Source organism: Megalobrama amblycephala, linkage group LG22 (assembly GCF_018812025.1).
Source record: "Megalobrama amblycephala isolate DHTTF-2021 linkage group LG22, ASM1881202v1, whole genome shotgun sequence".
In the NCBI taxonomy this organism is placed as follows: Eukaryota; Metazoa; Chordata; class Actinopteri; order Cypriniformes; family Xenocyprididae; genus Megalobrama; species Megalobrama amblycephala.
Genome location: NC_063065.1, coordinates 10,310,870 through 10,338,670, shown reverse-complemented (window position 1 = coordinate 10,338,670; position 27,801 = coordinate 10,310,870). Strand labels below are relative to the sequence as shown.

Genomic DNA, 27,801 nt, shown 5'->3' with positions numbered 1-27,801 from the left:
ATCAATGTAGTACATTTTTAAATACATACATTTTAATATTAAAATATAAAACAGTGTTAGGTAAAATATATTGTCCAATTAAATGAGTTTTATAGGTGAAAAACACACTGCACATGACATGCAGGAAAAAAATAGTAAATCGTGCGCACAATGTACTAATTTGTTATCTCGATTTATAAATCGTGCACATGATTTATAAATTGAGGAAAAAAAATGAGCAAATCGAGGGAACTAAATAGTAAATTGTGCGCACATTTTTTTTTTCTTGCATATCATGTGCGGGGCTTACTTTTTACTTGGCACATACTAAATCTGCACATTTTTAACATTTTCTGCACTGATTGTAGGGTAAAATCTGTGTAAAGGGGCTCACACACCGGACGCAAAGCTCAACGCCGCGCCACGTATTTAAAATTCGAATGCATTGTTTTCTATGAGTGTACGCACACCGGCGGCGACATTCGGCACCTGTCCACAGCACCTAGCTACGAATCAGAAAACAATAGAAAACAATGCCTTCGAATTGTAAAGACGTGTCGCGGCGCGGCGCTGAGCTTCGCGTCCGGTGTGCGACCCCCTTAATTCTTTAAAATCAACTTCAATATGGTAAAATGGAGCTGAAAGTACTACTCTTTTATTGGTAGCCAAAAGCCCTACCCAAGCCCCCCTAAAAATTTAATTTTTTGAATTAATTTAAAATACATATAAAAATATATATTTTAAAATATATAAAATAGACTTTTATTAATATTTAAATTATTAATATTTATATTTAAACAATGTTTTTTCGAGACAAAAAAAGACATGGGGAATGTGTAGAATGTTGAGTATTATTTGATTTGTGCTTAAATATTAAAGTTCTTTGGCTGCAGGTTCAAAATAGGCCTAAAAAAGACTTTTTACCCCACCTGTTTTTCTAAATTGAACCACACCTACTAATTCTACAAAGCACTTTAAGGTGCATCTTGGTACTCATATATTAAGGAGGGCTAACTGGTAAACCGCAAGGCACATCGGAAAAGGAAGTCCAAATCTTATCCTAGAAAGTGTTCGCATAGGAGAGTTTAGCTGATTGTCCTGTTCAGTGATCTGCACACTTTGACATTGAGATGACTGAGAGGAATGTTGCAGTCTATTAAGCATCAAGAATCATGATGTGTACAAACAGGCCTGCTGAAGGAATGAGGCTTCCTCTCTTTGTGAGCAGAGGCACATGCCGGTATCCTGAAGACAGAAAATAGGACTTATGGTGAGCAAATTCATAATAACTGCACAACAGAAAGTCATTTCTCACTTATTTTCACCGGCTTACCATTCTGCATGCTGGTGAAGGGCACAGTGTACAGGCCAACCAAATCATTATGGGTAGCAGCATCATAGTCCTCCACCACAAAGCGCACCAAAGCCAGTTCAGGCACGTGAACAGTGAACTGGAATTTTGTATTCCACATAGGATTGAAACCTGTAACAAAACACATTTAAGTGACCTACACTTTGGTTAATAAAAAGTCTTTGCTAAATGTGTAAATGTAAATGCACTGTTGACACTTGCCATTGTTGACAATGTGATGTGTCTCTTTGCTGGTATTGTCAGCTGGCACACCATAGATCTCCACTCTGACCAGAGGGTCCACAATGGAGGTCTGTTTGTCCTTATTGATCTTAGGAAGCTGCTGGGCTGAGATGATCTGAACAGACATATATACAGTAATTGTTCACTGTGTTTGGATTTGTTTCGATTTTAGGATTGCATTTGGTTTAGGGATGAATGATATATTAGTACCATATCATATATATATATATATATATATATATATATATATATATATATATATATATATATATATATATTAATTTATTTATTGTATCATTCAGAAATTATATCTGTGCATCCCTAATTAGTTTTAAATATTTATTTTTTTATTTATTTTATTTTTTATTTTTTGTGGTGCAAGACAGAAAAATCTCACCATGAGATGCAGGGTCTTCTTCTGTAGCCAGGGGCCTACAGTGAGGTTTATGGGGTCAAACTGGGAACCCGGGTCCCTCTGAAACTCTGGCTTCAGTATGTAGCCACACTTGCCATTAGGTAAAAAGCGGGCCTGATTCAGATCCATCTCTTTACAGGGAGTCTGGAAGTTTAGAGCCACTGTAAACCAATTTTGAGGGATTAAAAACAGATTAATATTATAAACAGACTTTCTGAATTGCGTTAGACTCATATTATGTTATATCGCAGTGGGATTTGCACCTATTTGGCAGCCGGCGTTCCACAGTGGCACCGGATTGTAGTTGGACGAATTGGTTCTGGAGCCGGCTGGGTAGATTCTGCTCAGCTTATCCATGTTGTGATGAATAAATGCCGTAGCTTTAAGACATAAGCAAAAAAATGTGATATTAGAGTATATCTGGCAACATCACTCATATTATAAGCAAAATGTCTTTTAGTTTCAGGCCTTATAGAGCACTGCAGTAATGATGTACTTTTGTAAGCCAACCCGGAAATTAGCATCATGCTGGTTCCCCAATAGGATTTCTCCATTGGTATTTGGATTATTGCAGAAAATACGCTCCATGAACAACAGAAGTTTGATTCTTACATTTTTTCATCATGATAATCTTCACAAATTAACTGTAATGAATTTTGAAGCCTAAATAAATACAATTAGCTAAAGTAAAAGGCTAAACTTCAGTTGCTTTAGTAGGAAATACTTCTTAGCAAACTTTTAATCATAATGGTGTCGACTTGTATTGTTCCCGGGTTTAAAGGGATAATTCACCCAAAAATAAAAATTTGATGTTTATCTACTTACCCCCAACGCATCCAAGATGTAGGTGACTTTGTTTCGAAACGATCGCGCTCTGACAGCGGCAGTGATGTCTCGCGCATATACTTCAATGAGAGCGAGACATCACTGCCGCTGTCAGAGCGCGATCAGACCTTGCTAACGAGTGCTGAACGCGGTTGGACATAGTGGTGTATTAGAGTTAAAAAATTATATAAATACTGTTCGGTTTCTCGCACAAACCGATCGTTTCGTGTCTTAGGACATCAATGTGTCGTCACGAGCCGCAGGGTTTAATTTGGACTTGTCTATGCATGTTTTATTTACTCTTATAGTAGAAGTTCCCATCCACTAGCATTATTTGACTGACAGACTGCAACGGTTGGAGTTAAAAATCATCATTTGTGTTCTACTGAAGAAACAAAGTCACCTACATCTTGGATGCGCTGGGGGTAAGCAGATAAACATCAAATTTTCATTTTTGGGTGAACTATCCCTTTAAGAATAAAAAACTAAGCGTTTCTAAAAGAATCATAAATATCAAGAGAATGGCACAACGGAAAACACTGAAAAAGTGTTTGTAGTCAACATTTGAAATTGGATGACTACAAACACAGTGTTTTAGGCCAAATGGAGGGAGAAAGAAACTGCCGTTCACAAAGGGGTTTTACTGATGTATTTTATTTAATGGAATAAAACATGAAAATATCTTGAGCTTGTGTTAACCACAGACCTTATTTCAGGCATTTAACCAAAAACCCATTTTAAAAACTACTGACTTAAAGACGATGGAAGCAGAGCTGCTAAAATGCTACTCATTTCCAGGTTTTGGCCTACAAAAATACATCATCCCTGCAGCACTCTATTGTGTACCATTGTACCTGAGTTTTCCGCCAGGTTCATTGCTTTGCTCTCCTTGAAGGAGGCCATTTCATAGAAGGCCTGATTATCTCTTGAATGCTCAAAGTTGCTGAAATGGACACTCTTGCAGTAGATTACCAAATCTGACAGCTCCTTAGCCAGCTTGATCTTTTTGGAAGTCTACAAAAGTAATCAGAAATAGATTTTAATTACAGGGTGCAACATAAATAGACTTCACACATGCAATGACAAAGGGATGCAAAAAAGCAGAACAAATCTGTGGTCTAATGATTTGAATCAGGCTTTTGTAGGAATGTCTGCGACAGCTGATTTGAACTCGACCTTATCTACCGCAGCTTTGTGTATGCAAATATACTCCACGGCCATAAGAGTACTTTGTAGAGCGTTTTGAAAGTTTGTTTTCCACTTTACATTTAATAGAAAATACAATGGTTTTAAATAGGAGTTTTGATAAGATCAAAAATTAACCTTGTTATTAGATCGATTTAAACCAAATTCTATGCTGCACTTCCAACTAAAGTCTGCTAAATAACTATGTTTTTTTTACACTTCTTACTCATATTTGGTGTTTGGCGTTTGTTAATTTTGTAGCACTTGATTGACAGCATGCTTTCCAAAACTGAACTCTTTTAATTCTTCCTGTTCTCACTGATAGAGCAACAGCTCTTTATAAATTTTCACTGTATTGATCATGGGTAATACAGGTTCAACTCATGCTAGAGCAGTTGTTGTGTTGTTGGGCTCTGAATGACTGCAGGGTTTTTCAACACACCTTGTCTTTAGGTTTCGGTTCACCCTCTTTCAGTTCAGCAGCCTCGTCTTCCTCCGACACACTGTCCACATCCTCTGAGGTGTTGTTGTTGAATGCCGCATCCAGTTTGTTCAAACGTTTTCCCTTGATCAGGAAACGTCCCTTCAGCTCCTGCAAATGTAAACGTACTGTAGATGTTAAATATGTTTAAATGTGCTCAGTTAAGCTGTGAATACTACATTCTTATTGGTAGCTGAAACATTTGAAATATTAAAAAAAGAATTATATATATATATATATATATATATATATATATATATATATATATATATATATATATATATATATATATATATATATATATATATATAATAAAAAATACTGATAATACTAATATATCAGAAACATTTTATGTTTATACTACAGTTTAAAGATTTGGTGTCACTTTTCTGGTGAAAACAATATATTTTTTATTCAGCAAGGAGGCATTAAATTGATCAATAGTGACAATACATTTATAATTTTACAAAATAAATGTATTTCAAATAAATGCTGTTCTTTTGAAATGCTGTTCTCTATTTTATCATGTTAAACTTTATTACCATGTGACACTGAAGACTGGAGTAATGGCTGCTGAATATTCAGCTTTGCATCACAGGAATAACCACATTTTAAGATTTTTAAGATTATTAAAATACAAAACAGTTATTTTGAATTGTAATAATTTTTCAAAATATTACTACTTTTAATGTATTTTCTTACTTTTAATGTAATATCTTACAGACTTTAAACTTTTAATTGATAGTGTACATTATATATTTTTGCCTTTGTTATGACAGAACAGTGTAAGCAGAGATAAGAAGCGATAGGAGAGGAGAGACTGGAACAGGATTTGGAAAAGACCACAAGCCAGGACTTGAACTTGGGTCACCCACAAGGCTATAGCTCTGACTTTTACTTCAAATTTATTCAAAACTCTTTTTTTTAAAGTTCAAATAAAATTATTTCATTTACCATTTTTTTCAAAGTGACTTTAAAAAATGAGTAATTGATCAAATGGAGACAATAATACAATTATAAAACCCAAGGGGTGTGGGATAGGTGGGAGATTTGTGTGAGAAATTCTAGATAACCTTCACATATAACTGAAAGATGATGCTTTACTATTGTTTTCCTTCTTAGTGTGTTTGTGCGTGGATGATGGTTCATGGCTGAGCTGCCCTCAGGCTGAAATATGAGAATCTTCCTTGATTACCATCCTGCCACAGTTTCATTTTAGACAAACTGGCAGAACTTCTCAGTACGGGACAAAGCTCAGAGTTGAAACTTAATTCGGGTCATTGAAAGGAAAAGTTTCAAATGTGCCTGAAAAACCTAGCGACATCATCATTTAGAAGCCCCTCCCACCCCACAAACAAAATAAGCAACCAGTCTGAACTTGTACTGTCTCATCATTTGCCTTTCAGACTGCAGCTCAATCGCTCTGTGCGTGTTTTGGTGAATCATCAGGAAGTGATAAATGGCTGCGATCAATCTGTATTCATGTAATCATAGCCCTACTGGTAATCACTTCCTCTGTTTTGAGCTATTTGAATTCATGGATACAGAAGTAAACAGGAAGTTTGCAGGGATGACATTTGAGGTCATTTGAGGAAAGTGGGAGTGGTGAAGAGAGCTTAAGAGGTTTAGCTTTAGAAAGCTGTCTCTGTTATCCACCAGGTGGCAATATGTAGTATTATCTATAATATGCAGTGTTGTATGCATCATTTCTTTATCATAGTGCTATAGAGGGCAGCAGTCAGAAGTAAAAACTCCATTCATTTTCTCTGTAGGGAAATTGATTTTTAATGCTTTTTAATGTTGTGAGCTCTGAGATTGTTAATCAATGATAAATGCTTTTGTTGGAGCCATCTGTTTGATGTAACTTATTTTTAAAGGTGCCCTAGAATTAAATATTGAATTTATATTGGCATAGTTGAATAACAAGAGTTCAGTACATGGAAAAGACATACACTGAGTTTCAAACTCCATTGTTTCCTCCTTCTTATATAAATCTAATTTGTTTAAAAGACCTCTGGAAAACAGGCGAATCTCAACATAACACCGACTGTTACGTAACAGTCGGGGTGTACGCCCACCACAATATTTGCATATGCCAGCCCATGATCAAGCCATTAGACAAGGGCAGCCAGTAACGTCTGGATGTGCACAGCCGAATCATCAGACTAGGTAAGCAAGAACAATAGCGAAAAATGGCAGATGGAGCAATAATAACTGACATGATCCATGATAACATGATATTTTTAGTGATATTTGTGAATTGTCTTTCTAAATGTTTCGTTAGCATTTTGCTAATGTACTGTTAAATGTGGTTAAAGTTACCATGGTTTCTTACTGTATTCACAGAGACAAGAGAGCCGTCGCTATTTTCATTTTTAAACACTTGCAGTCTGTATAATTCATAAACACAACTTCATTCTTTATAAATCTCTCCAACAGTGTGTAATATTAGCTTTAGCCACGCAGCATAGACTCAAACTCATTCAGAATCAAATGTAATACATCCAAAAAAATACTATACTTACATGATCCGATGTATGCAAGCAGCATGCATGACGAACATCTTGTAAAGATCCATTTTGAGGGTTATATTAGCTGTGTAAACTGTGTTTATGCTGTTCAAGGCAAGCGCAAGCTCCAGGGGAGGGGGAGCACGAGAATTAAAGGGGCCGCAACCTATATATCGGTGCATAGTTAATGATGCCCCAAAATAGGCAGTTAAAAAAATGAATTTAAAAAAATCTATGGGGTATTTTGAGCTGAAACTTCACAGACACATTCAGGGGACACCTTAGACTTATATTACATCTTTTAAAAAGAAGTTCTAGGGCACCTTTAAAATAATTGTTTAACAGCGGAATGGTGAAAAACTACATATATATGCTTTACAGAAAATTCCACCAATCAAAGAGTCGCAGCGAGCTCTGCAGGGAACGCCCACTTCTATGAAGCACCACAAATTATATTATAGAGTCTGTTTCCCTACACTTTCAAAATACTTAAATATTTGTATCTATGCCCGTGCTGGCAAAATGAGTCGCAATGAGCAAATTTTTAAAAAATGATTTATTGTTCTTTTCATATATCTATTAAAAAACCTTCAAACCAATGTATGATTTGTTGAATCAGACAAAAAATGAGCTACACCTGTTTGAAGTCAATAGAGTCAGCAAAGTCAATTTTGAGAAAAATCAAGTTAAAGTTTTCTAAGGGTTCCAAAATCACCTAGCAACCATACCTTAAAATCCCTGTTAATACCTAATTTGGCACACACCTCATCAAAATCAAATATCTATAAGAATATATATATATATATATATATATATATATTCAACTTTTTTTCAATATTTTCAATATTTTGAAGTATTGCAATTCTGTTTATATGTATATCGTGATCGCGTGCTGTCTTTGTGTGAGCGCTTCGGATCTGTCTGTCAGTGCGAGTATTTGTTTACATCAGCGTGTGTTTGAAACTCACGTTTCATTGGTTCAGACTCATGCCATCAAAAATTCGCTATGAATATTCACAAAGTTGGAATGCTGCGCTTTACAACAATACCAAACTTGGACTAATGAGGAGGTTGCTGAGGCAAAGTGCTAGTGGTAATGCGAGCAGAGAAAAACAGCATTTTTCATGGACAAAGGAAAGGTACTCCTCTTAGAAAACATCCAAATAAAGATACTTTTAGATGTTTAATTGCTATTTGAAGCATTTGGATCGATAAATGAGGGCTTAATGAACTCATTTTTGTGAAATCCTCAAATTGGACCTTTTTTAAAACCCTATAGGAAAAATGAATGGAAAAAATACTTCCAGAACCAAGACTGCTCTGAACAGTGGACCATGAAACATGCATGTAAAGATTTTTATTTAAAGGGGTCTAACCTCAGGTCCTGGAAAAGTGGTGGGCATGTTATGCCCCAGTGGCTGAGTGAGCAGAGCGCTGCCCAAGATGGAGGTTAAGTGATGGGCCATGATTTTCTGCTGCTCTGTGGTGCAATGGTTCTCCAAAGACAGGATCACTGGGTATTGTGAGGTCTAGCGTAGCAAAGAAACACATGTTTTCATAATCCACAAAGCTACTAATACAAGTCATCACACCATACAATTGGTGTCATTTCACTCACTTTGAAAGCATATTCTTTGATGGCCTTGATGACGTCTTTGAAGAGCACTTTGGATGTGAGCGTGTGGCCGTGGTAAATGACCGGCTCCCCGCTTTCACCGTCCCAGCAATCCAGCTCCACACAGCGGCATCCCTTCGTCAGTGCTCTAAAAGATGACAACCATTCTTTCACTTTGCTTATGGATGAATGCTTAATATGTTAATGCATTGCTGTTGAGAATTCCTGCGAAAACAGACATGTTCGTACTTGATATAGGCTTCTGTGCTGCTAGGACCCTTCAGCTGGTCCTCCATCAGATAGGTGTTATGGGAAGAGGAAATAAAGTAATGGTTGAGTGGTTGACGCATGTCTTGGTACAAGGCTTTGTGGGCGGGGTTAAAGATGGAGCTTTCTTCATGGTTCAGGTACATCAGGAAACCATCTTTGCTCATGTGCTTGTTTAGTTTGGCTGAAACAATATGAAAAAACTGTTTTATACCAAAATCTATTGTAAAAATAAACTCAAATTGTGTTATATGATACATCTGCTATTTTGATTGGGTAATTCAGGTTGTTTAATTATGAAAGATGACTATATTTCATTTAAGTGCCATTACCTATTTCATCCACCTCAAATTTATCGATAAGCTTATGTGCATAATCCAAAGACACTGGCTCCCTCTGCTCATTTTGGAGGAAGTCCAACAGGTCGCTGGAGCTCATCTGTCCGTCAGTATGAGCGTACTTTCCATAGATTACATCAATTTCCTGACGGTAAGTCAGCAAATTGTAGAAGTGCTTAATTTCTGATCCCTCCAGAGTTCCTGAATTTGATGTGTCACATTTCTGCAATATATTAAATAATAATAAAAAAACAGTTCTTGAGGACCTGCAACAGAAGACATTTACTTTTTTGAAAATGTCAGCATTTTAGACTTCTATGAATTGCTGCCAATGAGTTTAAAAGCCATTTTGTTTCTAGCTGTACAAGCTGAAATGGAATTGATAGTCAAGCTTAATGATTTGTCTCTCTTACCTTGAAGAGCGTCTTAGCGTAATCGTCGTCCACCTCAATATTGATCTGACGTAGGAAATGCTTCAACTCCTTCAAGGACATTTTGTTATCTGCGTTCTTGTCTGCCTTGCGCATGCAGTTATAGATCCAGCTTTATTTCTGATGTAAGGTCTGAATATTAAACACTAGAAATATATATATTTTAGTTTTTTTGAGCCAGAACTTTCTGAATTAAAAAGTTTTACATAAATATTTGAAGAGTTTTGTTCCAAAACGCGATAAACGCCATTTTCAAAAAAATGAGTTTTCGCCAAAATCAGTATTGTATCTGGTCGGCATTGAAAAGTCATTTATTAATTTTGCGCAAAATGCGATATCCGTCATGTTATTCTGTAATGTTTTCTCCCTGTCTTTCCAAAACGCGACAAACGTCAGTCTCCTTTTTCTGCAGAACGCAATATATCCGCTCTCAACCAATCACAGCGGACCATTCCACGCACTGTAAACATCGAAGGCTTTTTAAAAAGCCGTTTTTAATACCAATGTACTCGGCAAATGTGTTTATTTAACCAGATACTCTTTAATCGGTAATAACAAATAATTTATAACATTAACAAGATGACCCGTTGAATTCATTTTGGGAGCGACGGCTGAATGTATTTTTAATAAAATGCCTGTATATAAGATAAATATTGGCAAAGTTTAGACTCTGTCATGTATATGAATCAACTTACTTTGTTGTGTATTTTCAATTTGAAAAATAACTTTTATATTGATGGATTAATTGCATTTTGAAAAAAAATGTCATGGATTTATTGCATTTTGGGAAAAAAATAATACGTTTTTATAATAAACTTTTTAAAATCAAAATGTAGATTTGAATGTTTAATGTTTTAATTACCAAAAGATGCTATGTGAAAGTCTGAAACAGAAAATAGTGGTTTTCATTTTGCCACTTTCTTGGTAAAGAAAACACCTTTTTACTCAAATTAATCAAAATGGAGTTATTGCGTTTTGGAACCAAACTCTTCATTTGTTAGTACTTTTAAATGGATGTTTCCTTCAATTACCCCCATACTGACAAATGAGTTCAGACACCAGGCTTTGGAGAACAGATGTTCAAGGATACTGTTCGCTGTTCTGTTGGCGGTTGAGGTTGTACATGCTGTTGATGACTTTCTCCAGACCGCTGACCCAATGCTTGGCCTCCTCTTTGGTTGAGGCGATCAAGTCTAGGTTGTTCCGTCGACCCTTGAAGATGATGGAGAAGCAGCGGTCCTCAATTGAGGAGTCGGTGTACTTCTGCAGCCCTTCAGTCTGACGGCCATGTCGCACATGTTCAACGTCCTCGAGGCTGACTGTAAAAGAGGAAAGAGATTTTTAATTATTACTCATTTCTGAGTCTGAACTGACTGCTTTTATGAACCTTTCATGAATAAAACTGCTTTTCACGAGAAATCTTTGTTCGTTTGATCTGTTGCAGATTGATGAGAGATATCTGAACAGTGATTTACAACAAAACTACAGCCTGAAGCCAAAGAGACACATTATTTCTGGGCTTCTGAGACTCATGTGACATGCAAGTCTGTACATGAGTATATCTGACACCTACAGTGGCATGAAAAAGTATGTGAACCCCTTGCAGAATCTGTGAAAATGAGAATTATTTTAATAAAATAAGAGGGATGATAAAAAATGCATGTTATTTTTTGTTTAGTACTGTCCTGAGTAAGATATTTTACATAAAAGATGTTTGCATTTAGTTCACAAGACAAGACAATAGCTGAATTTATTAAAATAACCCCATTCAAAAGTATGTGAACCATTGATTCTCAATACTGTGTGTAGTTACCTGATGATCCACGACTGTTTTTATGTTTTGTGATGGTTGTTCATGAGTCTCTTGTTTGTCCTGAGCAGTTAAACTGAGCTCTGTTCTTCAGAAAAATCCTCCAGCTCCTGCAGATTCTTCAGTTTTCAAGCATTTTTGCATATTTGAACCCTTTCCAGCAGTGACTGAATGATTTTGAGATCTGTGTTTTCATACTGAGGACAACTGAGGGACTCAAACTCAACTATTAAAAAAGGTTCAAACATTCACTGATGCTCCAGAAGGAAACACGATGCATTAAGAGTCGGGGGGTGAAAACTTTTGAACAGGATGAAGATGTCACAATTTTTCTTATTTTGTTTAAATATCATTGTTTTTCATTTAGTACTGCCCTTCGGAAGCAACAGAAGATACTTGCACATCTCCCGGCAGAAAAATTAAGTACAATTTACCTTGATCTTCAAATTCAAAAGTTTTCACCCCTCGGCTCTTAATGCATCGTGTTTCCTTCTGGAGCATCAGTGATTGTTTGAACCTTTTTTAATAGTTGAGTTTGAGTCCCTCAATTTTCCTCAGTGTGAAAAGATGAATCTCAAAATCATACAGTCACTGCTGGAAAGGGTTCAAATATGCAAAAATGCTTGAAAACTGAAGAATCTGCAGGAGCTGGAGGATTTTTCTGAAGAACAGAGTTCAGTTTAACTGCTCAGAACAAACAAGAGACTCATGAACAACCATCACAAAACATAAAAACAGTCGTGGATCATCAGGTAACTACACACAGTATTGAGAATCAATGGTTCACATACTTATGAATGGGGTTATTTTAATAAATTCAGCTATTGTTTTGTCTTGTGAACTAAATGCAAACATCTTTTATGTAAAATATCTCACTCAGGACAGTACTAAACAAAAAATAACATGCAATTTTTACTATCCCTCTTATTTTATTAAAATAATTCTCATTTTCACAGATTCTGCAAGGGGTTCACATACTTTTTCATGCCACTGTATGCCACACGGCACAGTGGGCAAGATTTTTTCTCTTAACAGTTATGCACTATTCAAAAATGAATTTGAAATGAGCAAACAGGACGCAGAATTCCAAAATTCCAATTTTAGTTCCAATTTTATTGAAATTTAAAAAAAAAGAAATTAAATGGAATGGGATTAAATTAAATGTATATAACTGCTTTAAGTGTAATTTTAATCATTTCATTTTTCAGTTTAAATTACCCATACAGACAACTCTTAAACTCAATTTTTTCCCATCATTATAGTCATCATTAACTTGAGGTACATTAAAAATCTTGATTTCTCAATCAATAAATCTTGGCAGAGTACTGCTATATGAAATCAACTCATTGCAGGCATCACGTCAGACACTGATAAGAAGGTGATAAGTGCAGTGGTGTCATACTCATTGAGGTTTACTGAATGTGCTGAGCAAACACAGCTGTGCATTACAAATCATTCTCCTCTTATGGCTTCTGCCCTTTAATCCCAGTGTTATACAAATACAAGGACAAGCTCTATTCCTCTCAAATCTCTCAAAGGCAGGGTTAACCCAAACATAGGCTGCTATCTGTATCTGCTGTTATCACAGTGTCCATGTGTGAACAGAAATGAGTCGTTTTTAATTAGAGCTTTAAGTGACATTTCTGTGCACAAATACATTGATAAACTGCTCTACCTGGAAAAGAGACACAAGTGTGATTTATTCAAATCTCTCTAGCAATAAATTCATGATCCCAAATTAAACAACTACACATAATAGATGGCTTGTGATGAATCAGATCAGGGTTTGTTTGTGTCTACTCAGTCTTCTGGAACAAAGCAAATACAACACAAGCCACTTGTGTTGGAATATTTAAGGCAGTTGAGAGCTCGCGGGGGAGCGGGAGATTTAAAGGGGCCGCACGCTTAATCGGTGCATATGTAATAATGGCTCAAAATAGGCAGTTAAAAAAATTAATTTAAAAAAAATCTATGGGGTATTTTGAGCTGAAACTTCACAGACACGTTCAGGGGACACCTTAGACTTATATTACATCTTTTGAAAAGGCACCTCTAGGGCACCTTTAACTAATGGCCATTCTTGTGTTATTTTATAGTTATTTTTACTTAATTGTTTAGAATTTGTCTACTTAATTAAGATGTTTGTTGCTAGAAAATTACAAAATCACAAGGTTTAAAACTGTTTAATTCATACCTACACTGAACCTCATATATGACATTTTCCAAAAGTTAAGCACTTTCTTGTACTGTCCATTTGATGAAAAAACAAAGAAAAAAATGATGCAAAAGCTTCACACAGTAATTTGGACAGTATTTGTGGAAAGTTCTGAAAAAGCACAGCTGGAGATAATTTGCTGTTTTTGTACGTGGTGCTCACACAAAAATACAAATATGGAGTCTGTAGGAGAACAATTTGGATAACACCCAATCTCAAGTGAACTGCTGAAAGAAAGCAGTGTCAAAGGCAAGTTGAGCAACCTTCATATTCCACTCAAACAAGCTGACAGAAAGGAAACATTGTGCTTGGCCAAATTCTGACCTCTGTTTGTCTGATTTCATCAGATTATTATTGTTACATTTAATTTATTATATGCAGTACAGTGACTGAAACAAGCACATGTTGGTGAATAATTGCACCAACACTTGTTTTAAAGGTGCCGTAGAACGTCTTTTTAAAAGATGTAATATAAGTCTAAGGTGTCCCCTGAATGTGTCTGTGAAGTTTCAGCTCAAAATACCCCATAGATTTTTTTTTTTATTCATTTTTTTAATTGCCTATTTTGGGGCATCATTAAATATGCGCCGATTCAGGCTGCGGCCCCTTTAAATCTCGTGCTCCCTGTCCACGGAGCTTGCGCTTGCCTTAACCAGCATAAACAAAGTTCACACAGCTAATATAACCCTCAAAATGGATCTTTACAAAGTGTTCGTCATGCAGCATGTCTAATCGCGTAAGTACAGTATTTATTTGGATGTTTACATTTGATTCTGAATGAGTTTGATAGTGCTCCGTGGCTAAAGCTAACATTACACACTGTTTGAGAGATTTATAAAGAATGAAGTTGTTTATGAATTATACAGACTGCAAGTGTTTAAAAAATGAAAATAACGACAGTCTTGTCTCCGTGAATACAGTAAGAAACGATGGTAACTTTAACCACATTTAACAGTACATTAGCAACATGCTAACGATACATTTAGAAAGGCAATTTACAAATATCACTAAAAATATCATGTAATCATGGATCATGTCAGTTATTATTGCTCCATCTGCCATTTTTCGCTATTGTTCTTTCTTGCTTACCTAGTCTGATGATTCAGCTGTGCACATCCAGACGTTCTGCCCTTGTCTAATGCCTCGATCATGAGCTGGCATATGCAAATATTGGGGGCGTACATATTAATGATCCCGACTGTTACGTAAGAGTCGGTGTTATGTTGAGATTCGCCTGTTCTTTGGAGGTCTTTTAAACAAATGAGATTTATATAAGAAGGAGGAAACAATGGAGTTTGAGACTCACTGTATGTCATTTCCATGTACTGAACTCTTGTTATTCAACTATGCCAAGATAAATTACATTTTTAATTCTAGGGCACCTTTAAGGTAAGTGGGTAATTTTCTTCATGTTACAGTCTTTTCTCTTATCAAAATTTAATGTAGTGATGATGTAGAATTACAAACTTCGCCTTTAAAAATGATTGTTCATTTCTTCTGCATTCATGTCTCATCATTGGTTTTTAGTTTCTAATAAACACTAGTCTACTAGTCCAGACTATAGTAATGGCAGCTGAAAATTCAGTTTTGCCATCACAGGAATTAATTACATTTTAAAATGTACAAAAAAAACAGTTATTTAAAATGGTTCTAATATTTCAGTATTCATGTTTTACTGTATTTTTGATCAAATAAACACAGCCTTGGTGAGCATAAAGGGACTTCTTTCAAAAACATTTTAAAAAGCTGTATAGTATATCGGAGCACTTTCTAGTCTGATTTTGCCTCATGTGACCTCTGTTGTATGTTACAGTGGTGGGATGTTGGACATCTCATTGTGTTCTGCTGGAGGCGGGAATAATAAACACATGACAAACACCCTAAAGAGGTGCAAAATTTGCTCATTGTTGTACAGATAATAGCGGCAAACTACGAAACAAGGCATCACACAGAACTGCAGCTACTATTTATCATGGAGTAGAAGACTGAGGTTGGTTAAAACTGTGTCTGTCCCACAGGGTTAAAGAGAAGAACATAGTATTTGATAAAAAACAATCTGCTACATTTCCTCAGTTTTGTTCCCACCCCTGCAAGTCCATTTAACTTGAGATAAACTTGGCACCATCACTAAAAGATAATAAAAACCTCACTTCCTGTGCTTAAAAACATGATTCCCTCAACTTCTCGTATTTAAACCATTAACTACAAGTACAGTAAACTATTAGTTTCAACTGCAAGTCTCTGAAGGATCTTCTACAATTTGATGATTATAAGCCAATTGGAATCTTTCTTGTATTAAAGTGTTTATTAGATTTTCCAAGCATTCTGTCATCATTTATGTCATTGTTTTGAGAACATAAAAAGAGACTGAACACCCCCGCTGCATGTGTAGTCCATTTAATCATCATTCCTGGCCAATGGGAGTAAACGCCTGTCAAAACACCCAACTAATGGGTGAAAATATCATGTGAGCAGGACCAGGGATTCCCCTGCTGATATCTGGTGTTTTCACTAGAATCCTTTGATTTAGTTTGGTCCTGGTTTCCTCAATCACACACACACACAGGCCAAAGAGGAGGCAGCCATGGTCTGGCAGACAGCAGATAAAGAGGCCTGATCTGAGGCCTTTGGCCAGGAGGAACCAGGCCGGAAGCTTTGAGGAGCAAAGGGCTGTGAATAACATGTGGGAAAAAGATTTAAGATCACAACAATATTTCGTTCCCCTCCTCTCTGGTCATTTTATCCAAGATGTTTCCATTCAGCCCAACTCAAAGCTTTTTCTGCCCTTACAGATGTTCTAAATGTTCATATGGGAAGGTGAAGGACAGGTCTAACTATCTGTTTACAGCCCTGGGCACTATAAAAATGAGTTTACAGGAGAGCATTTGATGTGAGGCTTGCTGATGTCAGCATGAGGTCATTTATTGACTGGAAATTAAATTAACTTAAAGGTTATCTGATTACATATATATTATATGTTTTTGGATTGATATATACATACTCTACTTGTCAACATTTTTTGAATAATTAATTTTTTTTTTAAATCTTTCTGAAAGAAGTATCTTATGCTCACCAAGGCTGAATTATTTGATCAAAAATACAGTAAAAACAATTTACAATTTTTTTTTGTGACAAGTTTTGTATTTGAATATATTTTAAAATGTAATTTATTTGTGTGATGCAAAGTTGAATTTTCAGCATCATTACTCCAGTCTTCAGTGTCACATGATCCTTCAGAAATCATTCTAATATGCTGATTTGGTGCTCAAGAAACATTATTATTATCAATGTTGAAAACAGCTGTGCTGCTTGATATTTTTGTGGAAACCATGATTTTATTTTTTTTTCAACCAGGGATGAAAAAAATGAAGTTGCGGGTAAAAATTTCATCCTCAGAAAGTACCTGCTCACGAGGTAGTACTTTTTCAAAGTTCAGGAACTTTTGGGGGTGGGACTTGGGTGCTGAACATGCTGATTGGTTGAGTTCACGCAGCACTTTATTTCAACCACCATTTTTAAAAGTCTGTTGCAGTGGGTTTCTCTTTATTAACTGGGAGGGACAATCATTGTTTTGTAAACATGAACATTCATGTGTTGTATTTTTTTTTCTTTTCAAAAAGAGTTGTTTTAGTAGCTTGGCTATGTTTTTCATAGTATACCAAGCTCTATTATGTAAAAAAAAAAATGATATGAAGAAAACCGGTTTTCCCCAACTCTCTCAAACAGACACTGAATTGAATAAAGGAACAGCAGTTATACTTACAGCTGGTGTCGCTCTTGAATTTCTTGCTGGTGTTTTGCCACACAGTCTTACAATCTTCGTTCAGCCGAAAGTAGCGGGTCTTCTTCCATGAGCGGGACTTCACCTTTAGTAGGTCTCCGCCTTTCAGCAAAAACTGCAGGTCCGGGTCTCCCTCCAGACCTAAAGGTCAAGCAAGTTTCAAGTTCACGCATCAGTGCAAATGGATTTCACAAAGGTCATAAAGTGTTCAAAGCAGACTGTCAATGTATGGAAACCATGTCACAAGTATCTAAGCTCAATGGTGAGTCAGGTCAAAGCTATTTAAAAAGATTAGCCTATATTAATGGTAATGCCTGGACACACCTCTCTCCAGACAAAAGAAAAATGATCTTGCACAATTTACAAGGTATTGCTGAAGGTCAAAACCTGCTGGGTGAGCTATATGTATGGTAAAGGTTATCAGGACTATTTTCTATGACACTCTTTCAAAATAGGATTATATATATATATATATACATTGTAAAGTCTAAATCAGTTTTTACTTCATTGAAAGTAATGTATGTTATTGTTTACCCATTGCAGTAACTGTAGGTTTGATAGTAAATTCCTTTAAGATACATAGCATTGATGCCTTTCAGTAACTATCTAGCTTTTCAGTTTGAACAATATAAACAAAACAGCTTCAGCATAAGGTATATCATTGTGCTTTTTTATATTCAGTATATTCTCTTTATTAAAGTATCCTAAATAGTACTCATAATCTGAAAGATAAAAACTGACATGACCACATGCATCCACCCACACAGCAGTTTTTCCATACTTCAATGAGATTGTGGTTATCTTTGTCTTGTCTGATGAAGAGCCAGCATGTTCACTTAATATACTGAGTTCACTTTCCAAACAGCTATGTATGACCCATACAGTTTTCAGGATTGATTTTTTAAACAATTATGCAAGGATTGTTGCATCTATAAAGTTAGATAATGATAACCACAATAGCACTGCAGAGTGGAAAAAATGTGTATGTGCGGGGGTGGTGTGTGAAGTCAATTCATGTCAATGTTGCAATAAAGATTGTCTTTCCATAAAATGTTTTCACTTCCTTTTTTCAGGAGTGGTTGAATTTGGAACAATAAAATATTGCAGATAATGCCAGCAACATCTTAATGAGACACAAAGCTGCTGTCCTGCAGATATCATTGCGCTAATTGGCCCCACAGTTGAATTATGAATATTTTCAGCTTATTTCCAGCAAGGGTGTGGGCACAACCACAACATTGCTGACATTTTTTCACGAGTTCTTGCCACAGAGGCTGTTTATGAGGCTCTGGCTGCACTCAAGTAGAAGGCGGAGAAATGATGAAAAATCTGAGCTGATTTCAGCATACTTTGAAATGGGGCTGAAAGCGTTTTCTGTGCTGGGACGGTTGCCTGTGTTTACTCAGAAAACTCTGTGTGTATGGTTTTATTTTGATGACTGATACTAGTGTTATTGCAGTCTTGAAAAGGGTGAGCTATTTAACTTTTAGGAAAATATATCAGGCTTTTCATCTCTACATTCAAATCACACTTCAGAAGTATTTAGCATGCAAATGTAGACATCGCTAAGTTCAAAAACTGTTCTGACTTCTCATTACCGTGATCTTCAAAAACATAATAGAAACAGGGCCAGGGATGATTTTGCAAAGTCACTGAGCCACTGCTGGAATTAAAGCCAGAAAGATCTGTAATACCTGGAGAAAGCTATACGTTAGCATTCTCATTCATTTCAATGGCAGTTTAAACAGGGAAAGATGTACAAGTTTTTACGGGACCTCAAAACAAAAATACAGTCATGTGAAAAAGAAAGGACACCCTATTGAATTCTATGGTTTTATGTATCGGGACATAATAAAAAATCATCTGGTCCTTGGCAGGTCTTAAAATTAGGTAAATACAACCTCAGATGAACAACAACACATGACGTACTGTATCACACCGTGTTGTTACTTATTTAACAAAAACTAGGCCAAAATGGAAAAATCCATGGGTGACAAACTTAATGCTTCCATAAGAATTAAGTAGGAAAATAGCAGTCAGGCCCTTCTAATCCAAATGCCTTTGATTAATCAATTATCAGCAAATGTGAGCACCTCTATAAAAGCAGAAGTTCTTGCAGTTTGTTGCTCTGGAGTCTTCAGGTGTGTGTTAACACAATGCCAAGGAGGAAAGACATCAGCAATAATCTTAGAGAAGTAATTTTTTGCTGCCATCAATCTGAGAAAGCTTATACGGCCATTTTCAAACAATTTGAAGTCCATCATTCTACCGTAAGGAAGAGTATTCACAAATGGAAAACATTCATGATGACAGTTGCCAATCTTCCCAGCAAATTCACCCCAAGGTCAGACCGTGCAATGCTGCAAAAAACCCACTAACTACACCTAACACTCTACATGTTAAATGTTAAAGTTCATGGCAGTACAATTAGAAAAAGACTGGACAAGTATGGCATGTTTGGAAGGGTTGCCAGGAGAAAGCTTCTTCTCTCTAAAAAGAACATGGCAGCACAACTTAGGCAAAGTTGCATCTGAACAAACCATTTCTGGAACAATGTCCTTTGGACAGGTAAGACCAAAGTGGAGATGCTTGGCCATAATGCCAAATGGATTTCACAAACACCTCATACCAATGGTCAAGCACGCTGATGGAGGGGTGATGATTGAGTCGACCATTAACTCTTCTGTATACCAAAGTGTTCTAGAGTCAAATGTGAGGCGATCTGTCTGACAGCTAAATCTTGACTGATATTGGGTCATACAACAGGACAATGATCCCAAGAACACCAGCAAATCTACAACAGAATGGCTAAAAAAGTAAAGAAACAAGAATTTGCAACAGCCTTGCCAAAGTCCTGACCTCAACCCGATTTACAGTTTTTTACAGACGCTAGGACACATTTCTCAATACTTAGGTCCCTTTTGCAAAACTCTTCACACAGTTCTCCTAACCAACTTTCAGCTTGGCAAAGCAGTTAATTTCACATTCAAAATGCACTACAACTACCAAAACACTTTATTCAGGTCTCAAATCAACTCATTCTTCCAGAACACTAGCAAAGTTTGACAGCCGACAAACACACTTTGTCACACACAAAACAGTGACCTAAAAAACACTAACAACATGTAGCATTATACAATGTTTTGTGTAAAACAAGGACACATTTCTGTTTATAATTCACTGCAATATATGTTACTGGAATAAATCAGACATGATGCAGAATTCGTCGAGATTTTATGTCGTTTATTTTTTTTTATTTTTTTGCACTGAGTAATTCCAAAATACAAGAATTTGTATACACACCATCCACTGATACAGATACAATTCAATTGTTTTTATAGCATTTAATTTTAAGATTTAAAATATATTTCATTAAAATATTACTGTAGGAATGTAGCAAATTACTGTCTTATTCAGTTTTGTATTATGTTATTGTTTTGAACATAAGTTAAACAGTTTTGAAAACAGTATGTAAGCATGTGCAAATTGGCATGTACGTACAAAGAGTTTTGGCAGTTGTTGTGTCTGAGTGAGAAAAGAATTCATGAAATTTGAGAGATGTAGTCATTGAATGCATTTTGTACCAAAGCAATGATAATTGATCCTCAGTTTAGTCCACGTAGACTTCTGTTGTGCTCACTGTGTGAAGAGTTTTGCAAAAGTGACCTAAGTATTGAGAAATGTGTCCTAGCGTCTGTAAAAAACTGTAACTGCTGTGATGGGACCTTAAGAGAGCTCTGAGAAACAAATGCCCACAAACCTCAATGAACTGAAGCAACATTGTAAGGAAGAGTAGGCCAAAATTCCTCCAGAACAATTCGAGAGACTGATAACTGTCAAAAGAAAAGGATTACTTCAACTTTTTGCTGCTAAAAGTGGCTCTACAACTTAGTTTGACTCCCATGACTTTTCCATTTCGGCTTTATTTTTGTTAAATAAATAATGATACTTTGTAATATGTCATGTGTTGCTGTTCATCTGAGGTTGTATTTACCTCATTTTAAGACCTGCTAATGACCAGATGAGTTTTATTATGTGATGATACATAAAACCATAACATTCTAAAGGATGTCCTTTCTTTTTCACATGACTGTATATAACAATGATATATTTTAGCAATATACATTGCTTACAAAAATGTTTGGTCATAATACACAGTTAATTTTGAATGGCCATCAATGAAGAAAGATGCAGCACCAGATGGTGTAGTTACCGCATCTTTGACCCTTTGTTAAACACATAAACAGATTTTCATCCTACTGTATCAATTCAATATGGCTGCAAATTATATGTGAACCTCATGTATTTCTAAGAATTTCTGCAGTATTTTCTAAAACATTACAGCGAGAAGTTTATGAGTCATATCAGACAGCTGACTAAAGAAGTTACGCAACTCAGCATGTGGAAACTTGAATTGAAACCTAAATGATTTACTTAAATCAAAATATCCCAGCTCTTTCCAGTACATTTAAGTGGATGGTGACCACAGGTGTCGAGCAAGATTTTCAAGGCAAGATTTTCAATAAATAACTTCTTAATTATTTACTTTGACTTGGAATATAGTGCACAAGTTACATAAACCATTTTTATGATGCGTTTTAGAGAATGTGCCCCAAAATCCTACCTTGTGTAAACATCAATATTTAGCCATTTTATGCCCACTCCTCTTCCAATATCTAGACTTCTCTGGATAAAAGTACTGCACATGCACTACACATATTTTTAATCTCACTGTCAATAATCAGATTCAAATGTTTATATTGCAGTTATTAACATGTTAATACATAATTTAATGAGTTTTAATGTAATTAATTAAATTTATTAAATTAATGCAGAATTTGGTTACACTTTATTTTGATGGGCCCTTATATATTCTGTTGACTATAAATAATGTTGTGCCCCTACAACTAACTCTCTTTAGAGTATTGGTTGAGTATTAGTAGACTTTTAGGGGTAGGATTAGGGTTAGTAAAATAAGTTGACAGGTACTTGCAAAGTAACTTATAGTCAGTAGAATGTCTGTTGGGGGAGCATCAAAATAAAGTGTTAGCAGATATTAAGTAGACAGTCTACTATTACACTAATGAGAGTTAGTTGACATGTAGGTGCAAAGTTACTTCATAGTAAACAGAATGTCTAAAGGGACCATCAAAATAAAGTGTTACCCAGAATTTAATTATTAAGTTAATACATATTTACACAGAATCAACACAAAATAACTCAAAATGTGTTAAAATAGCCATAAAACCTAAATTGTGTTATTAACACATCCTTTTTGAGAGAGCGGAATGCTTAAAATCTCAAACACGTTTTATTTTTTATTTTTTTAGGTCAACCTCAATTTAATTAAAATTTACATGAACACTCTACATTATGATTATTAAAATGTATGTAAACTTCGCAACAGAAGCATGCAAATGCATTCAGTTTCAGGGCACTGCAAAGAAGTGGGTAATAAATGATGTTTTGGTGCTGTTTTCATACTCTTCAAGATTTTTTCCATTTAACTAGATGGAGATTTTCAGGACAGATAGAAAAATGGATAAGGATCTTTATTTATGAACAGCCAACCTTGATGTTGCATCAAAGGAATGTAGCCAACAGTTGTAAGATTAAAGTGTGATAAGTCAACCCCCAAAACTGTTCATTCTTACTTGGAAAAGTTTCATAATCCTACACACAACAAAACATCTTCTCTGCTAAATTTGGCTAGAATAATAGCAAAGCATCATAAAGCAAAACATCATCAAGCAGACTGGTATAATCTCCTTGACTCATTCCTCATCCCAAACATAAAAAAGTAGATCATACAGTACTCGTCTTTTATGAAATATACAGTCATGTTTGTAAGCCAGCTTCACTGAATCCATAGTAAACATCATGGTGTATATTTTAAATGCTCTTAATGTTTAAATTCTTTTAAATCTTCATGTTTAGAGAGGAGCTTCTTACTGCAAACAAAAAGTCTGATTTGCCACTACACCCATTGACTTGTGCAATGTTGCAGAGATTGGTTGACATACATTATTTATCTATTAAACAGTGTTCCATAATACTATTTCAATTGCTGTATGAGCGGTTAATGCTATTTTATTAACCTTGCACAGCCATTTACAGCTTTTTACACTGTTTAAATGAGTTCCCATTGTTATTGTTTTACAGTAAGTTGTGACAAAAAAAACTAGAACTATGCCATTTTGTTGGAAACTCTACTTTCTGGAACTACAGCCATAGAAAGTTAACAGCCCAGTTTTAGTCCACGGAGGGATATTTAATGCACGACCGCCAGACACAAATGCGACACCCACCTATGCGTTTCCCATTTTCGTGTGCCACGTTCTTGCACTGCTCTTGATAAATCAACTCCTGCGATTTCGTCCTTTTGCGCGGCTTACGCGCACAAGACATTGTTGAAATCCTAAACGGGATCCTGTAATCGACTTACTTTGTTTAGAAAAATGACATGACGGGAGAAAACCATGACGTTTGCAAGTCTCTTTCTATGGGCGGGTACTAAACCTGCAGAAATCATCCTATTGTTTTTGTTCACTTGCTCTATGTGTTTCTCTGGATTTCGCACTGACATGTTGTGGTATGAACTGTGGCATTTAAATATATAATACCCAAATAACAAGAGAAACATATTCCATCTGTTTATATATACGTCTATTGGGGCTACTTTAACACGTAAAAAACAAAACTAATAAAAAAAATTAAAAAAAACTTTATCATAATACAGGTTTGCGTGTAACCTGATTTTGCCTGTTGCCTTCTCTCTAGCGTTTCGCTTGTGGAAAAATGGTGGTTTCCAACGAATCAATCTTGTTCACTTCTATGTTTGACTCGTAAACTTAGTTGAAGTTACTCCATTTTTAAAAAGCAGGATTGCTGACCATAGCGCGAACCAATAGCAATCCAGTGCGGGGTGTAAAGGAGCAGTCCATCGGCTGAACCTACTGAACGAATCCGCCCCTTCAGTGAACGAGTCAAGATTCGAAACGATACCGGCCGTGACGTTCTGGATATCTTCATCTGGGCTAGACCATAGATAATAAAGGCCTATTATATATATCTATGGGCTAGACAGCCCAGACAAAACGTTGCAAAACGTTTTTTTAAAAGGAAACGGTGGTGCGTTGAACACCCCCTTCTGATGACACAAGAGTTGCAACTATGAGAAGGCATTATTTGTGTTATTTTTGAAGAATTTTCAGAGCCTGATGAAGTCGGTATAAATGCGTATTTAATTCTGCAAAATACGCTCGATGTTACAGTCACATGCCCTTGCCATCCAGAATAAAAGAGAACATCCCAATAGAGTGAAGGGATTTGCAGAAACTATGGTTCGTAATTACTGTGATCCAACATTCACCTTTCTGTTTATGAAAGCTTATTAAAGGTGCCATCAAATGTTTTTTTTACAAGATGTAATATAAGTCTAAGGTGTCCCCTGAATGTGTCTGTGAAGTTTCAGCTCAAAATACCCCATAGTTTTTTTTTAATTAATTTTTTTAACTGCCTATTTTGGGGCATAATTAGAAATGCGCTGATTCAGGGCTGCTGGCCCTTTAATTGCTCGTGCTCTCTGCCCACGGAGCTCGCGCTTGCCTTTAACAGTACATAAACAAAGTTTACACAGCTAATATAACCCTCAAAATGGATCTTTACAAAGTGTTCATCATGCATACTGCATGCATGCGTCGGATTATGTGAGTGTAGTATTTATTTGGCTGTTTACATTTGATTCTGAATGAATTTGAGGCTGTGAACCGTGGCTAACGGCTAATGCTACATTGTTGAAGAGATTTATAAAGAATGAAGTTGTGTTTATGAATTATACAGACTGCAGTGTTTAATAATGAAAATAACTACGTCTCTTGTCTCCGTGAATACAGTAAGAAACTATGGTAACTTTAACCACATTTTACAGTACATTAGCAACATGCTAACGAAACATTTAGAAAGACAGTTTACAAATATCACTAAAAATATCATGATATCATGGATCATGTCAGTTATTATTGCTCCATCTGCCATTTTTCGCTATTGTCCTTGCTTGCTTACCTAGTCTGATGATTCAGCTGTGTACATCCAGACGTTACTGGCTGCCCTTGTCTAATGCCTTTCATAATGTTGGGAACATGGGCTGGCATATGCAAATATTGGGGTCATACATATTAATGATCCTGACTGTTACGTAACAGTCGGTGTTATATTGAGATTCGCCTGTTCTTTGGAGGTCGTTTAAACAAATGAGATTTATATAAGAAGAAGGACACAATGGTGTTTGAGACTCACTGTATGTCATTTCCATGTACTGAACTCTTGTTATTCAACTATGCCGACGTAAATTCAATTTTTGAATCTAGGGCACCTTTAAAGTATCACTCCACAATACAATAGCAAAATATATAGTATTTTTATGTTAAATTTATTTAGTGTCTAGCACACCTTCCTAAGGAAAGGACCCCCGATAGCAACATAGTGTCGGCCCAGATCCGGCCCACATCTGGTCTGCGTGTAATCCACATACCAGATGTGGGCCGGATCTGGGCCACGCTATCTGAAGACATTGCAATTAGCCTACTAAATAATATTTAGACAGACTTAAAGAAGCTCCAGATCTATACTTGTGCTCTTCTTAAGTTATTTTGCCATTAATGTAAATAAACATGTGCAGACAATATACTTGCTCTTGTGAATTTATTTTGATGTTAATTACATATGAGCTGTTGATGCTGATTGGGCTGACAAATTGGCCAGCCCTAAAAACATATTTAAATCAGTTCATGTGAGTACAGTGGTATTAATATTATAAAGCAACCAGAATATTTTTGGTGCGCCAAAAAAAAAAAAAAAAAAAAAACGACTTATTTAGTGATGGCCGATTTCAAAACACTGCTTCAGGAAGATTCGGAGCACAAATAAATCAGTGTATCGATTCATGAATCAGATCTCGTGTCAAACTGCCAACGGCTGAAATCATGTGACTTTGGCGCTCCGAACAGCTGATTCGATACACTGATTCATTTATGCTCCGATGCTTCCTGAAGCCTTTTGAAATCGGCCATCACTAAATAAGTCGTTATTTTGTTTTGTTTTTTAGCGCACCAAAAGTATTCTCGTCGCTTTATAATATTAATATTGAGCCACTGTACTCACATGAACCGATTTAAATATGTTTTTAGTACCTTTATGGATCTTGAGAGAGGAAGTGTCCATTGCTCCCTATGGAGGCCTCACTGAGCCATCGGATTTCAACTAAAATATCTTAATTTGTATTCCGAAGATTAATGACGGTTTTACGGGTGTGGAACGACATGAGGGTAAGTAATAAATGACAGAATTTTAATTTTGGGGTGAACTAACCCTTTAACCTTCAATATTAATGTACCAACTCATTCTTAGTTGAGAGATTTTTTTTCTTTAGAAAATTTGCCGCGTAGCCTACCTGATATACAGTAAAGTAACTGATATTGACTGGATGTAAGCGTGTGAATCCAAATGCATAACTGTGATGACAGACTGGCAGGAAATGGTGCAAAACAGAGACCAAACAGGGTGATATTGTGACATACTGATAGGCTTCATCTTTCCATTCATTTTAATAATGTCTAACGAATCTTTTAGTGAACCGGTTGTAGAGTCGCTGATGAATCACTAGTTCAAACGTAATTAGGAATAGGGCGCCTTCTTGTGGTTGAATCCTCGCGTGACATTATAGTCATCGCACTTCGCAGGCTGAATGTGGGTTGTGAAAGGGAGGTTCCACGAAAAAAGTTATGAGCTTCATTAACTCGAATAGATTTATTTTTAAGTTGCATTGATATGGTTTTATTGCGAACTCAAACTCGTCTTAAACTGACTGCATAGGCTACAAAGTTCAGAGAAGAAGGAAGCACAGGATAGTAAAATCTTCTATGATAGTGATACCACTAAAAATGAAGGCTAATGCAGCATAATAAGGGAAGACGTACCATGAGGAAAAAAAACCTTTTGCGAAAACAAAATGTTTACACACATTAAACACATTAAAAACTCCAAAGAAGCAAATTAAATCACTAGTGTTATGAACTGACACATATCCCACGCGGCATAAACATGACATCATTGCAAAACTTACCGAATCTGCTGGCAATTCCATTGACTTCCATTGTTTATTGTTATTTATTTATTTTGCTTTATCTTTCCTTCTTTCAGTTGGAGTATATATCCCAGTTTGACAAGACGTTTCACGTCCCAAAGTCACCCAGAGCCTGACTCGGTTGAGTAAAGCCCGTGTCCTAAAACAATCCACTGACGCTGTGTAGGGAACCCGCCTATTACAAGAGTATCGAGAATTCGACAACACCCAC

The 27,801-nt window shown here is 36.0% G+C and overlaps 1 protein-coding gene across 2 annotated transcripts; it reads right to left on the bottom strand.

The window, feature by feature from the left end:
• Window positions 1-147: 147 nt before the first annotated feature.
• Window positions 148-27,801, bottom strand: plcd1a (phospholipase C, delta 1a). 2 transcript variants are annotated; one of them, XM_048174874.1, is made up of 15 exons: window positions 27,570-27,801; window positions 17,429-17,587; window positions 10,731-10,959; window positions 9,623-9,752; window positions 9,204-9,432; window positions 8,854-9,055; window positions 8,608-8,752; window positions 8,366-8,518; window positions 4,441-4,590; window positions 3,668-3,827; window positions 2,252-2,368; window positions 1,971-2,149; window positions 1,553-1,688; window positions 1,313-1,462; window positions 148-1,224 (listed from the first exon to the last, which is right to left on the bottom strand). In XM_048174874.1, exons 1-15 carry the CDS (start codon window positions 27,598-27,600, stop codon window positions 1,136-1,138), a joined length of 2,259 nt encoding a protein of 752 aa, XP_048030831.1. In that variant the 5' UTR covers window positions 27,601-27,801; the 3' UTR covers window positions 148-1,135. The 2 variants fall into 2 exon arrangements, with proteins under 2 accessions (XP_048030831.1, XP_048030830.1); XM_048174873.1 differs by lacking the exon at window positions 27,570-27,801 and adding an exon at window positions 23,755-24,048.